Source organism: Rhinoraja longicauda, chromosome 6 (genome assembly GCF_053455715.1).
Source record: "Rhinoraja longicauda isolate Sanriku21f chromosome 6, sRhiLon1.1, whole genome shotgun sequence".
Lineage (NCBI taxonomy): Eukaryota > Metazoa > Chordata > Chondrichthyes > Rajiformes > Arhynchobatidae > Rhinoraja > Rhinoraja longicauda.
In genome coordinates this window covers 18,826,308-18,841,530 of record NC_135958.1, presented here as the reverse complement: position 1 = coordinate 18,841,530, position 15,223 = coordinate 18,826,308, and the positions used below count along the sequence as shown (strand labels likewise).

Sequence of the window (15,223 nt, the reverse complement as noted above, 5' to 3'; positions counted from 1 at the left end):
TTTGTACGTTCTCCCCGTGACCTGCGTGGGTTTACTCCGAAATCTTCAGTTTCCACCCACACCAAAGAGGTACAGGTTTGTAGGTCAATTGGCAGGGTATATAAAAAAAGTCAAATTGTCCCTTGTGTGTGTAGGATAGTGTTAATGTGCGGGGATCGCTGGTCGGTGCGAACACGGTGGGCTGAAGGGCCTGTTTCCGTGCTGTATCTCTAGCCTAAAATTGAAAAAAAAACGAAACTAAACTTAAAATTCTCACTGGATGAAACCCCACTGAGGTTTAAAACTCCCCCACTGCACTGCACCTATTTTGGATCGGAGAATCTGGAAAGGACCGAGCAGTGGCTGAGAATGAGTCTGGTTGTAGTGTTCTACATCCACGAGGAAGGGTCACATCTCAGTAGAGTATCGGATGGTGAGAAGCTTTAGTGGAATGATATGAAAGAATATGAATTGGAGGCGGAAACTGGCAATTGATTTACACTTCAGAATTTCTGACTGTCATCATTTTGGTTCAATTTTCTTTTTTTGTTCCATTATACTCATTAGGAAGGGCATTGACTACACAAGTTGGGATATCATGATACAACTCTACAAGATGTAGGTGAGACCACACCTGTGTGCAGTTCTGGTCACTCAGTTATCAAAAGGATACCATTAAGTTGGAAAGCGTGCAGAAGAGATTCACCAGGATGTTTTTGGGACAGGTGGGGTTGAGTCGTAGGGAGAGGTTAGATAGGCTTGGTCCTTTATCTTTGGAGCATAAGAGGTTGAGGGATGACCTTATTAAAGTACACAAAACCATGAGGGGCATGGATAAACTTTTCCTTGGGTAGAGAATTTTAAAACTAGAGGGCATAAGCTTAAGATAAGAGCGGAGAAATTTAAACGGAACATTGTTTTCACCCAGAGGGTGGTCCATATTTGGAACAAATGGCCAGAGGAATCCATAGAAGCAGATACAAATAAGAGTCTCAAAAGACATTTGCACAGATATATGTGTAGGAATGGTTTAAAGGAATAATGGCCAAATGCAAGCTAATGGGACTAGCCCAGAATGCCAACTTGGGCAGCATGGACAAGTTGGGCCGAGTGGCCTGTTTCCAAGCTGAATGGCTCTATAACTAGTATAGTCTGGCCTACTAGGCATTTTCCACTGTTCTGTTATGACAACACACGATACAAATAAGTAGTTGCGACAGGTACAAAAACAACATTTAAAAGATATTTGGACAGTGACATGGATAACAAGGATTAGACGGGATATGGGCCAAATGGATGTTAATAGTAGTTTAGGAGCAATATCTTGGTTAGTTTGGACAGGTTGGGCTGAAGGGTCTGCTTCCATGCTGTATCACTTTACGACTCTAAGAACTATAACATGCTTCAAACTGCTGCATCATCCCATTTGGTCTTGGCCTAGTAATATTCTCTTTGTTCTACCACTCTTTTCCTACCTCTACTGTTGAAAACTTTTTATTCCTCAGTTCTGATGAATTGAATTTCACCTGAAATGTTGACTATGTCTCCCTTCACAGATGCTGACTGTTTCCAGCATTTTCTGGGTTTTATTTAACTTCAAATGACCCTGGTGTAACTCACAGGGTCATGTGCGGTTCAGTCAGAGATGCTTCCTGACCCTCTGAGTTACTCTAGCACTTTGTGTCTAAACCTGGTGCACATTGGTTTATTATTGGATACCTACGGTATATCATATCATATCATATATATACAGCCGGAAACAGGCCCTTTCGGCCCACCAAGTCCGTGCCGCCCAGCGATCCCCGTACATTAACACTATCCTACACCCACTAGGGACAATTTTTTACATTTACCCAGCCAATTAACCTACATACCTGTACGTCTTTGGAGTGTGGGAGGAAACCGAAGATCTCGGAGAAAACCCACGCAGGTCACGGGGAGAACGTACTAACTCCTTACAGTGCAGCACCCGTAGTCAGGATCGAACCTGAGTCTCCGGCGCTGCATTCGCTGTAAAGCAGCAACTCTACCGCTGCGCTACCGTGCCGCTATCTTCCTAGTCTGGCCTCTGAGTGGCTCCAGTCCCACATTGGGGATTCACCTCAAGTGCGGAATGTCAAAGCACTCCAGCGGTGTGGACTGCTGCAGTTAGATTGATCCAAGACCGCTGCGCAGTGAATGAGTCTTGCCAATAATACTCCCTGTGAGAATGAATCAAATGAAACCACAACTTCTAAGGTTATTGACAATCTGAAGACAGCCTTGTGATTTTGGGATGGGTGTGGGTAGTTTGTCACCTAACTTACAAACACAGAGCTATTCCTGAATTTCTACCTGATATTCAGCATTTACTGTTTATAGTTCGGAAAGCTACATGGATCATAATTCCAACACCATTCAGCCCATGGAATTGATGCTAGCTTTTGGAGCAAGCCCACTTCTCTCACTAACTTCCCTGTAACCTCTTCTCTTTCGCATACCCATTAACTCACCCATATCTTCCAACCACACACTAGAGGCAACTTTACAGTGGACAATCAATGAACCCACATGTCTTTGGGACATGTGAGGAAGCCCATGTGGTCACAAGGGGAATGTGCAAACTCCAGACAGACAGCACCCAAGGTCAGGATTGAACGTATCGTAAGGATTGAACGTAATGCAGCAGCTCCAGCAGGTAGGTCCCTGTGTGCTGCCTCCAACAAATCATGAAAGTTGATCTGTAGAGCAGGTCGTGTCCTTCAGCCTGGGCCCTGTGGCTAAACCTGAGAGTGTTAAGAGTCATACAGCGTGTCATTCCGTTGACCCAACTTATCCATGCCGACCAAGATGTCCCATCTAATCTTGTCCAATTTGCCTGCGTTTGGCCCATATTCGTCTAAACCTTTCCTATCCATGACTGGGAAGGGAAAATGGTGCTTTTCATTATGCAGTTGGCTCCAAGTAGTCTGCAGTGATCTGCCAAAATAACCATGACTTCACCACTGGTGAGACTCTGATTCCCAAAACATCACCACTGTGGGGCAGGCAAGAGCAGAGGGAGCTGTGGACGTCTCGTGCATGACTGCTAGTACCTTGCCCTGCCCTAAATTACGTGTCTGGTATGATCATTGCATGGGAGCTTTGTGTCATGAGATATCTCCTTAGGAACTTCTTATCATTCTTATCACGCCAATGGCAATCAGGAAGTAATGTATTGCAATCAAACAAGAAAATTTGTATGGCGTAAATGGATGTTTATAAGCAAGCTTTTTGAGCCAATAATTTATTGTGTGTATGAACATTTTAATGAGGGCAGTAAATGAGACCAAGAAGCATATCGATCTGACCACATTCAAACAGTAGGATGCGTGCTCTGGTTATGGTACAGTGGAGATTAGCTTGTGGCTCCTTCCACAGACCAGGGCTTTTAACCCTGTTCATGAGCACCACACTGGCTATTTTCCTAGAAATAAGAGTGAAGGCTTCCTGGGGTGGGTGAATGGGTGCGGGGAGGGGAGAGGGTAGTGGGGGTCAGGGGGGTGAGGGGACGGTGGAAAGAAGGGGGATGGGGGGAGTGGGGGTGGGAGGGGAGTGGGGGTGGGGGAGGAGGGGAGGGGTGTGGGGGGGAGGATTGGGGGGAGTGGGGGAAGAGTGGGAGTAGGGGGAGGGGGGTGGGGGGAGGTGGAGTGAGGGGTGGGGAGGTGGGGAGGGGAGGGGGGAGGGGGGAGGGGGGTATGGGGGGAGGGGAGGGGGAGGGGAGTATGGGGGGAGGGGTGGGGGTAGAGAGGGAGTAGGGGGGTGGGGGGGGAGGGTAGTGGGGGGGGAATAGGGGTGGGGGAATAGGGGTGGGGAGGGGGGATGTTGGGGGGGACATGGACCGTTGTCCAGTGGTGCTGTTGAAGACCACTGGAGCAAGTATGTCTTCAATGAAATTAGGTATGTGCAGTTTAAATGAAACTCTTTCTTCATAACTTAGTCATACATTTTATGACCATTGTTCTTTTATTCAATACAATTATAATTGGGATGTGTAAGGAAAAAGCAAAATAGGAAAAACAAAACATTTTATTTTCTTTGTATTGTAAAAAGTATTTCTGTTCAATAACCTTTCTATAAATAGCAGAGTATACTCATGATAGGCCTGACATTGTACATGTAGTCCAAGAACTACAAACTGTTGGAAATAATAGTAGTTTTTAACACATTAATATAACGCAATTGGTATGCACATTTGGCGTGCATACTTTCTTTTTGCTTACACGCCATATTATGAATTTTGATGTAAAATTCTGAATTTTGGACATCAAAATTATGAATTTGTAAAATCAAATGTTGGGAGGTCTGGATAAAGTGAGGGATTGAAGCTTTGATTTAATTTTGTTGGAGAATTGAGATGATTTAAAACTCTAGAAGCTTTGAGCTACAGTAAACTTGTTCTCCCGGAAAAATAAAAGATCCCAGGAATTTAAGCCATATGATTATATGGATGCATGTAAATGCAGACATATATAGTCTGGTACTCTTTGCCTGTAACTCTTGTATCCACTTCCCAATCTAATGTCTGCCTCTCCTTTTTTTCATAGAGAAACAGAGGTTTTACTGAAAGTGACCTGAAGTTGTTATGGGTCTTTATTAATTCTCAAGTATTGGAGACAATCCTTGAAGTTCTTCCAAAAAGACACCCATCTAGAACCTATGTGGAGGATGTAGCCTTGCTGTTTAATTATTTGAGGATGGGTGTGGAAGAAATGGTAAGTTCTGCTGAGAAAGCAAAAGAGATTGATTGAAGTACATGAGCAAAAACAGCAAAGGTGTTCCTTGTGCTGGAGGCAACTGCTCAGGCAGCATCTGTGGTGGGAAAAAGGCAGACGATGTTTTTAGTCAGGTCCCTTCTTCAGACTGCTGCTCTGTTACATAGAAAATAGGTGCAGGAGTAGGCCATTCGGCCCTTCGAGCCTGCACCGCCATTCAATATGATCATGGCTGATCATCCAGCTCAATTAGGGTTCTTTTACTTATGGTACTCCAGGTTAAGCAAGATTCAATTAGGACTTGCAAACTCCTCTTTGTCCTCCACAATCATGATTGCTGCCCTCAGAGTTTTCTGTTCCAAAATTTCAAAATATGTGTTACGTGCCTCTTGTTATGAGGGCACTGCTCATCTCTCTGACACCAGTGGTTCTTACTACGATTTGGATCAGTAGCTTCCTCCATTCTAAATGAAATCCTCCGTCCACACTTTAAAGGATGCTACGTTCAGCTTGGAGCTCCAAGACCAGAGCAATTATTTGTGCTGAATGTGTTTCTATTTAGTTTCCAACTGAATTACTCCATAAAGCATCACAGACCTTGTGTCATTATACACTTTCCCCTCTCAATAGAAGATCATACCTCAGTCTGAAGAAGGGTCTCGACCTGAAACGTCACCCATTCCTTCTCTCCAGAGATGCTGCCTGTCCTGCTGAGTTACTCCAACATTTTGTGTCTATCTTCGGTGTAAACCAACATCTGCAGTTCCGTCCCACACAGAAGATCATACACCTTGGGTTGGGACCCGGTCATCTCGATGATACCATTAGGGTTTAGCTATTGTGTGTTTCTACAAGATCCGGTGCTAAATTAAAGTGTAACATTGGATAATACCACAAGACAAGAAAATCAGAGCAGAAGTAGGCTGCTCAGCCCCTCTAGCCTGCCCTGCCATTCAGTATGATAGACAATAGACAATAGGTGCAAGAGTAGGCTATTCGGCCCTTCGAGCCAGCACCGCCATTCAATGAGATCATGGCTGATGATCCACAATCAGTACCCCGTTCCTGCCCTGTCCCCATACCCCCTGACTCCTCTATCATTAAGAGCTCTATCTAACTCTCTCTTGAAAGCATCCAGAGAATTGGCCTCCACTGCCTTCTGAGGCAGAGAATTCCACAGATTTACAACTCTCTGAGTGAAATTTTTTTTTCTCATCTCCGTTCTAAATGGCCTACCCCTTATTCTTAAACTGTGGACCCTGGTTCTGGACTCCCCCAACATTGGGAACATGTTTCCTGCCTCTAGTGTGTCCAATCCATTAATAATCATATGTTTCAATAAGATCCCCTCTCATCCTTCTAAATTCCAGTGTATACAAGCCCAGTCGCTCCAGTCTTTCAACATACGACAGTCCCACCAGTCCCACCTACGCTGCACGCCCTCAATAGCAAGATTGTCCTTCCTCAAATTTGGAGACCAAAACTGCACACAGTACTCCAGGTGCGGTCTCACTAGGGCCCTCTACAACTGCAGAGGGACCTCTTTGTTCCTATACTCAACTCCTCTTGTCATGAAGGCCAACATGCCATTAGCTTTCTTCACTGCCTGCTGTACCTGCATGCTTCCTTTCTGTGACTGATGAACAAGGACACCCAGATCTCTTTGTACTTCCCCTTTTCCTAACTTGACACCATTCAGATAATAATCTACCTTCCTGTTCTTACCACCAAAGTGGATAACCTCACATTTATCCACATTAAACTGCATCTGCCATGCATCTGCCCACTCACACAACCTGTCTAAGTCACCCTGCATCCTCATAGCATCCTCCTCACAGTTCACACTGCCACCCAGCTTTATGTCATCTGCAAATTTGCTAATGTTACTTTTAATCCCTTCATCTAAGTCATTAATGTATATTGTAAATAGCTGCGGTCCCAGCACCGAGCCTTGCGGTACCCCACTAGTCACTGCCTGCCATTCTGAAAGGGACCCGTTAATCCCTACTCTTTGTTTCCTGTCTGTCAACCAATTTTCTATCCATGTCAGGACTCTACCCCCAATACCATGTGCTCTAATTTTGCCCACTAATCTCCTATGTGGGACCTCATCAAAGGCTTTCTGAATGTCCAGGTACACTACATCCACTGGCTCTCCCTTGTCCATTTTCATAGTTACACCCTCAAAAAATTCCAGAAGATTAGTCAAGCATGATTTCCCCTTCATAAATCCATGCTGACTCGGAGCAATCCTGTTGATGGTTGATCGCGGCTGATTTTTCCCAGGCCTCAACTCTTCTCCTCTGACAGTTCCCCATGGCCCTCAATTCCTTGATCTTTCAAAAATCCATCTACATTGTCTTTTAAATACTTCCAGTAGAGAATTCTAGAGATTCACCACCCTTTCCAAAGTAGGTTCTTGCACCCCTCAGTTTAAAATAATGGTTCCCTTCCCCCCCCCCCCCCCCACATACCTTTGTTTCGAGATTATTCCATGCATGGAAACACCTGAACATAATCACACAAGCTCCCTAAGGATCTTTAATGTTTCATAAGATCATCCCCTTATTCTTTGAAACAAAGAATATGCTAAATAGTCAGGAATTTGGAACTTTATTGAATTAATCTAGTGGAAACAATTGCAAATGTACTCAGAAATGACCAAATCCAATCCTGGACTGCAATGTGGTTTAAGTGTTCATTTCTTCATCAGCTGGTGGGGTTAAGTTGAGTGAAGTTGCTGCTGTTTAGTGAATCCTTCCTTGATTTCCTTGGATGTTCAGATTGAAGACATTGAGGACGAGCGAGTGGAGGAAATACTCTATCGAATCAGTGACATGGACGTGGAGAGCAGGAGGAAGTGGATCAAACCCAAGGCTTTATTCGATAACTGTTACCGAGTATTGAAACAAATCTTCCACTGTGAGTGTTGGCAGCATTGTTAAATTTTGTAAGGGTGCATAGATTGCTGTGATAATCTTCACCTTTCAAAGGTTCTTAGTATATCTTTAAAGGCCTTAAATATACTATAGCTCCAACTGTGGTGAAGAAACCAGAGTTAACTATATTCTTGAACAATGGCGAGATAAAGCACCCAGCCATGGGAAGGGGTTGACAAGACTGGCAAAGAAACCTTTGGGATGGTAAATCTGAAAATGTGTGAACTTTAGTGATGGATGAATATAGAACATTCTGAAATAGACCACAGAGTGGGACATTCTGCGGTTTCTATTGCTGGGGCCAGGAAGTGTACGTAGAGCCATAGGGTCGAACAGCACAGAAACTGACCCTTTGGCCCAGCATGTCCATGTTGATCTTTTTACTCATCTAAACTAATCCCATTTGCCCACATTAAGTCTGTAACTTTAAAAAAAAAGACATAGTGCTGGACTAGCTTAGCAGGTCATGCAACATCTCTGGAGAACATGGATAGAACCCTTCCTAAATTGCACCTACCATGCAGCACCATGTAGTCAACGATGCTGCCTGACCTGCTGAGTTACTCCAGCACTTTGTGTTATATTTTTGGAAACCAGCATCTGCAGTTCCTTATGTCTTCAAGTCTGTATCTTTCTCAGACTTGCCCCTTCAAGTGCCCATTTACATGTCATTTAGGAGTGCATTCAAGTCATCGGCTATTCTTTGTATTAAAAAATGTGCTCCCTTTAAAATCCCTCACCTGTGTCCAGTGATTTTTTTTAAATATACCTCTACCCCGACAAAAAGATTCTGATTATGCACCCTTTATATGTGCCTCTCCTAATCCTCTGTACTTCTGTTTGGGTAACTCCCGAGCCTCCTCCACTCCAGGGAAAACTATCTCAGCCTCTCCAATCTCCCCATTGTAAAGTCCTCGAATCCAGGCAACATCTGATGAATCTCCTGCATTCTCTCCAGTACAACTACATTCTTCATATGGTGTTATGACGAGAAATTCATATGACACTCCAGGTGCAGCTTCACCATGCATTGTAAATTTGCAACATGATGTCCAAACGATCATATTCTGTCCCCCTACCTATTAAGGGAAGTATGTCATATACCTTCTTCACCACCATATTTATCTGTGTTGCCACTTTCAGGCAACCATAGACTTAAATCGCTGTTCATCAACATTCCTTAGCACCCTACCATTTTCTTTCAGTGTGGCATTTAGAAGTGTTTAGGTGAATCGCCCAGGCTTGGACGGCTAGGAGCTAAGTCTGGAAGATAGTATTATTTTGGTGAGTATCCATTGGTCAGTGTGGACATGGTTAGCTGAATGGCATGTTTCCATGTTGTATGACTGATGTTGGGTGAAGGATAAACACTGGGGAGAATTCTCTGGCTCTTCAGAAACATGATGGGATCTGCGCTGAGTTAACAGACATTTTCTTGCTGGAACATCTTGAGGAGCCAGCTTGGGTTTTCAGACACTACTCTCGGTGTAGAGTGAGCGAGCTGCTGTTGAGTGATGGGCTAACATGCTGCGTATTTAACAGGGCAGCTTCCAGCCGTGGTTTTGTCTTTGTTACTGGCTTAGAAGAAACTGTTGGACACATGAGCTGAGACTTCGGGAACATCCGTTGTGCTGACGCAGTCTGATAAACAACTTTTTGTTTCCGTGTTTTATTTTAGGCAATTGGGTTCCTTGACTCAGGCCCCCAACTCTTTCAGGTTTACAATCCCTTGTTGACATCAGAAGCATCCGAGATAGTTAAACCTGCTCTCACCCAGGTCCTCATGCGTAGAGATGCAGGACTAGGTTGCCACTGGTTGAAGAATCAAAATGGACTTATGGACAAAGACCAGTGGATGATGGTGACCAGTTTGCTAACTCCTTCCCCACCCTCACCCCCAGCTCTTTTGCTTTCTTTCTTTTATGAGTATTTGACATGGGCAAACCTCCTGTGAGTTTCTCTGTCCGTATACTAGAAGCACCAAGTTTGATAGTCCCACCCTCTCTTTGCCCTCCTAATCACTCACAAACCAATACATCCGATTTGGTATCATGACCAGAATCATTACAGCACACAGCATGAAGGAGGAGACCAAGGAATGGTGCTCTGTGAATGAGTGATATTAAAGACTTGTATGGACATGGACACGGACACTGAGCACAACCATGGTGGAGGGCATGGGTTGAAGACTGGTGCTTGATAGTTGGTGAAGGACCTTTACCCAATCAAATATTGGGAGAAAAGTGCACAGCGGAGAAAATGATGAACCACTTGAAGCAAATATTGCCAGTAAATTGCCTCTAAGACATTTTGTTGTTATTTTGTTACCCAGCACAACATTGGTTACCTCGGCCACTTCAAACCCATTGCGTGGAGCTTCCATGGAAATGAATGATTTTAATGCCAGAAGCACAAATGTTCATTGGTTCTACTATAATGGATTGTCCTTGGTGTCTGGGACTTGAAGATATTCTCTGCTCATTTCACTGCCTTGTTAAAAAGGTCATTCAATATAATCTTCCCACCAACACTTGGTGATCAGGTCGTCTACTGACTAATAAATGTCTGAATGCTTCTAATGTCTTCTATCCCATACAATGCTGTGACTACAGGCTGTTTGCACAGCCACGTTGTGTACTTATTACATTTAGATATGAATAAAAAACTATACACTCTTGTGGGAAATAACAATGGCTGAATCCCATCTTCCCTCAAACCATGTCCTTGCACACCATTCTGACTGGGAAATATATTGTTGTTCCCTCATCTTTATTGGGTCTAAATCTGGAACTAGAGGGACAGCAGTGGATCAAGTGATCACCCCTTATTCTCAAGGGCAGGAGTGAATGGGCACATTCCCGCACAATGCATGAAGCATGTTCAGATATACAACCACAGGTAGCATTGCTAGGCAGATATCTATTGTCAGTGTTGGTAACTCTAAGACTGCTGACTATCCTCTGTTCTTTAAAGGATTTATTTACCATATTTGCAATTCCAGTATTTACAAATGTACATCCTTGTCCAGGATATACTCCAGTGGTCCCACCGCTCGCAGAAGGTCTCCAGAGAGCCAGTGAATAGCTCGTGCTCCCTCTCCAGAGTCACCCTGACTGGACCCTTGCTTGTGGTATCCATCACTAGGTGAAGTCTGTGGCCATACAGCTTCATGAGGCTTCCTGGTGAGGCACAAGAGGGTGTTGATGATGTTTAAGTAGTGTCTGTATACACCCTGCAGTTGTCATCCAGTACCTGGTCACATAAACAGCCAAGCAGGTAGAAGACAGGTGAGTGCACAACGATTAGCACTCACCCCTTCCAAAGAATAGGTGCAGATGAGGATTGTTGACACAGGCTGCCTATCCGCACATTTGTCTCAAACTGTGGATGTATATTAACGGTTAAAATGCAAGCGGCAGCAGACAAACTGACTCTTCACTTACCGATACAGCTTCTTTACATATCTTCAGTTATTGAAACTAAATGGATTGTTTTTCTTTGAATTCCTGACGTGCAGATTCGTCTGAGATCTCAACTCAGTGTTCCTTGTCTGCTATCCAAGGCTTGCACAGAACTGAATCAATTAGCAAATGCTGTTTGAAACCTTGAGCACTTTGCAAACTGGAGTCAGAACCCTCTCACCTGTCCACGTTGAGGAGTCAGAACCCTCTCACCTGTCCACATTGAGGAGTCAGAACCCTCTCACCTGTCCACATTGAGGAGTCAGAACCCTCTCACCTGTCCACGTTGAGGAGTCAGAACCCTCTCACCTGTCCACATTGAGGAGTCAGAACCCTCTCACCTGTCCACGTTGAGGAGTCAGAACCCTCTCACCTGTCCACATTGAGGAGTCAGAACCCTCTCACCTGTCCACGTTGAGGAATGCACCTTGGCTACAATGTTGTAGAATTTTAGAGCATAAAACAGGCCTTTTGGCCCAACTCGTTCATGCTGTTCAGGACATGAACAGTCCCATTTGCCTGCATTTGACTCATATCCCTCCCTTTTCGACCCATGTACCTGTTCAAGTGTCTTTTAAATACTGTCATAGAGTCGGTGTGGAAACAGGTCCTTTGGCCCAACTTGCCCACACCAGCCGACAATGTCCAGCTATATTAGTCCCACTTGCCTGCGCTTGGTCCATATCCCTTCAAACCTGTCCTAACCATGTACCTGTCTAACTGTCTTTTGAAAAATAGGATAGTCCCAGCCTCAACTACCTCCTCTGGCTTGTTCCATGCACCCACCACCCTTTGTGTGAAAAATGTCCCCTTCGGATTCCTATTGAATCTTTTATCTTTCACATTGAACCTATGTCCTCTGGTCCTCGATTCCCCTACTCTGGGCAAGAGACTGTGCATCTACCTGATCTATTCCTCTCATGATTTTGTACACCTCTATAAGATCCCCCCCCCCCCCCCATCTTCCTGCACTCCATGGAATGGAGACCCACCCTACTCAACCTCTCTCTATAGCTCACACCCTCTAGTCTTGGCACCATCCTCGTAAATCTTTTCTGAACCCGTTCAAGCTTGACAATATCTTTCCTATAACATGGTGCCCTGATCTGAACACAATATTCTACATGCAGTCTCACCAACGTCTTATACAACTGCAACATGACCTCCCAAGTTCTATACTCAATACTCAATAACTGATGAAGGTCCAAATGCCAAGACCCTTTTTGACCACCTGATCTATCTGCGATTCGACCTTCAAGGAACCATGCACCTGTACTCCTAGATCCCTCTGCTCTACACTATCCAGAGGCCTACCATTTATTGTGTAGATCTTGCCCTTGTCTGACATCCCAAAATTTAACACCTCACACTTCTCTGTAATAAATTCCATCAACCATTCCTCCGCCCACCTGGCCAATCGATCCTGATTCTGCTGCAATCTTTCACAACGATCTTCACTATCTGCAAAACCACTCACTTTTGTATCATCAGCAAACTTGCTAATCTTGCCCTGTATATTCTCATCCAAATCATTGATGTAGATGACAAACAGTAATGGGCCCAGCACAACCCTGAGGCACCCCACTAGTCACAGGCCTCCAGTCCAAGAAGCAACCTTCTACCATCACCCTCTGCTTCCTTCCATGGAGCCAATTTGCTATCCATTCAGCCATCTCTCCTTGGACCCCATGTGATCTAATCTTCTAGAGCAGCCCACCATGCAGAACCTTGTGGAATGCCTTACTGAAATCCATGTACACCACATCTACAGCTCTGCCCTCATCGACCTTTTTAGTCACGTCTTCAAAAAAATCAATCTGATTTGTGAGATACTACCTCCCACGTACAAAACCATGCTGACTCTCCCTAATCAGCGCTTGCTCATCCAAATGCCTGTATAACCTATCCCACAGAGTCATTGTACCTAACGCTACAGCTTCCTCTATCAGCCTGTTCCAAATATACACCATTCTCTGAGTGAAAAAGTTGTCCCTCTGGTTCCTTTTAAACCTCTTACCTTCAATTTAATGCCTTCCAGTGTACTGTGGAAATAAAACTGTCACCATCAACCTTTTATAGGTCCTTCATGATTTTATAAATTCTATATGGTCTCTCCTCAACCTCCTTCACTATATTCCAAGGAAAAGAGTCTCATCCTATTACTCAAGTTATCCAGTCCCAGTAACAACATCCTCGTGAATCTTTTCTGCATCCATTCCAGCCGAATGACATCCTTCCTAAAGCTGAACAACCAGAAATGCACACAATACTCTAAGTGTGATCTCATCAACAACAATTGTAACTCCTGCTCTCAATGCCCTGAGTGATGAAGGCAAGCGTGCAGCGGTGTTGGTGTTGCGTTTATAGCAAAAAGTCAACAGAGTTGCAAGTGAAAGATTTGTGAGGCTTGAGCAGAGGTGAGGTTGGTCAGAGACTTGGTGGGGTAAAATTGGATGGGATATTTAATAAACAGGATGCTTCGCTGGAGCCACTTACTTGTTTGCCTGAACATCTGCTTCGTGAGAGTAAACCAGGACAATGCCTGTTAGCTGCTTGCTGACTGGAGCGTCATCGTGGAACAAGCAGGGAGTTGACTCTGATGCTCTGGTTGCCCCTCCCCCCCCCCCCCCCCCCCCCCCCCCCCCCCCCCCCCCCCCCCCCCCCTCACCCAGTAGAGAGAAAGGCCACCTCTTACACCACTTTTGCCGTGCAGACCCTGAGGTGGTATTGGTGTTGATATATTATTGTCATGTGTACAATGAAAAACATTTATCAGTAATCTTTATATTTTTAATGAATTAGCAAACTGACTTGAATTTGTGGTTTATTCTACTTGCAACAGGATGTTGCTGGCATTAATCAACTGAGTCTCTGGTCCCCTGGGACTGAGTCACATCCAATGGGAGAACTGGGAGAAAGTCACATCCAATTTTCTGTTTTCACCTCCCAGTGGGAAAGCCTTTTCTCTGGAATAGGCTAATTTCATGCGGAAAAGGAGAGTGGCAATAAATAGTCTGAAGAAGGGTCTCGACCTGAAACGTCACCCATTCCTTCTCTCCTGAGATGCTGCCTGACCCGCTGAGTTACTCCAGCATTTTGTGAATAAATACCTTCAATGTGGCAATAAACATTCTCTTTTGCACTGCCAGCTCAACCATTGCAATTACAATGAAACTCTAATAACTGGGTCTTCAACTGTTCAACGTGGTTTAGCTGTTGGCTCCATTATTAGTCCATTGAATTCATGTTGGATTATTCATACGAGTAACGTCCAATAGTCCACAAAAGCCATCACCACCCAAACCCCAAAGCTGCAAGCAGTTGGGAATTTGGCTCGTGTTCTGTGCTTGTGAGAGAATTGGCCATCCACCAACAGATTACTATTTTTTTGCCACAGAGACACACAGCACAGAAACAGGCCCTTTGGCCCAACAAATCCGCGCTGACCATCAACGATCACTGAACAATAAGCCTACATCAATTTCAATATTCTTTGTCTTCTCAGCTCCCCCAGATTCTACCTCTCATCTGCACACTGGCCCCAGTTTATAGTGACCCGTTAACCTTCTAATTTACACATCTTCAGGATGAAGGGGAATCCAGAGCACCCGGAAGAAACCCAAGTGATCACAGGGAGAACATGGAAATGGAGATCAGGTTTAAAGCCAGTTCTTTGGTGCTGCGGGGCAGTGGCTGTCCAGCTGTGCCAAGGCGCTATCTTGTCTTACTGCTGAGCAACCCAGCAATAACAGGCCTCACAATGAATATGACCATGTCCTCAATCAGCCATAATCCTTGGGAGGGTATAATCCTTGGAGTTCAGCATAATCCCTCGCACTTGATCGCAGTGGGAGGCATGGTATGGTTATAATCTGGCTCAGCAGATTTTCAGGTAACAGGTTGGATGGTTGCCGATCACAGCAAAGGGTGGATGGTTGCAGATCACAGAGAGGGATATACGTTGGGATGTATGTTAACGCTCAGACAGTCTAATGAGTAACGGCCATGATCATTGTTAAGGTGCCCAGTCTCAGCAGTTTCTACCGGTCTGTTTCCATCGGATTCTGTAAAAGGCACATGGGGTAGGGCAGGTGTAAACTCACCTTGCGCA

The 15,223-nt window shown here is 44.7% G+C and overlaps 1 protein-coding gene across 4 annotated transcripts in view; it reads left to right on the top strand.

The window, feature by feature from the left end:
* The window catches only part of il34 (interleukin 34), a 60,526-nt gene that overhangs the window by 42,972 nt on the left and 2,331 nt on the right, over positions 1-15,223 (top strand). For 2 of the 4 annotated variants that reach the window (XM_078401711.1, XM_078401712.1), the window contains exons 5-7: positions 4,545-4,712; positions 7,496-7,634; positions 9,984-10,328. In XM_078401711.1, coding sequence (XP_078257837.1) covers positions 4,545-4,712; positions 7,496-7,634; positions 9,984-10,042 — 366 coding nt within the window. In that variant the 3' untranslated portion in view covers positions 10,043-10,328. Of the gene's footprint in view, positions 1-4,544; positions 4,713-7,495; positions 7,635-9,329; positions 10,329-15,223 lie in introns of those variants that run through there. The other 2 variants (XM_078401713.1, XM_078401714.1) reach the window with 2 other exon arrangements.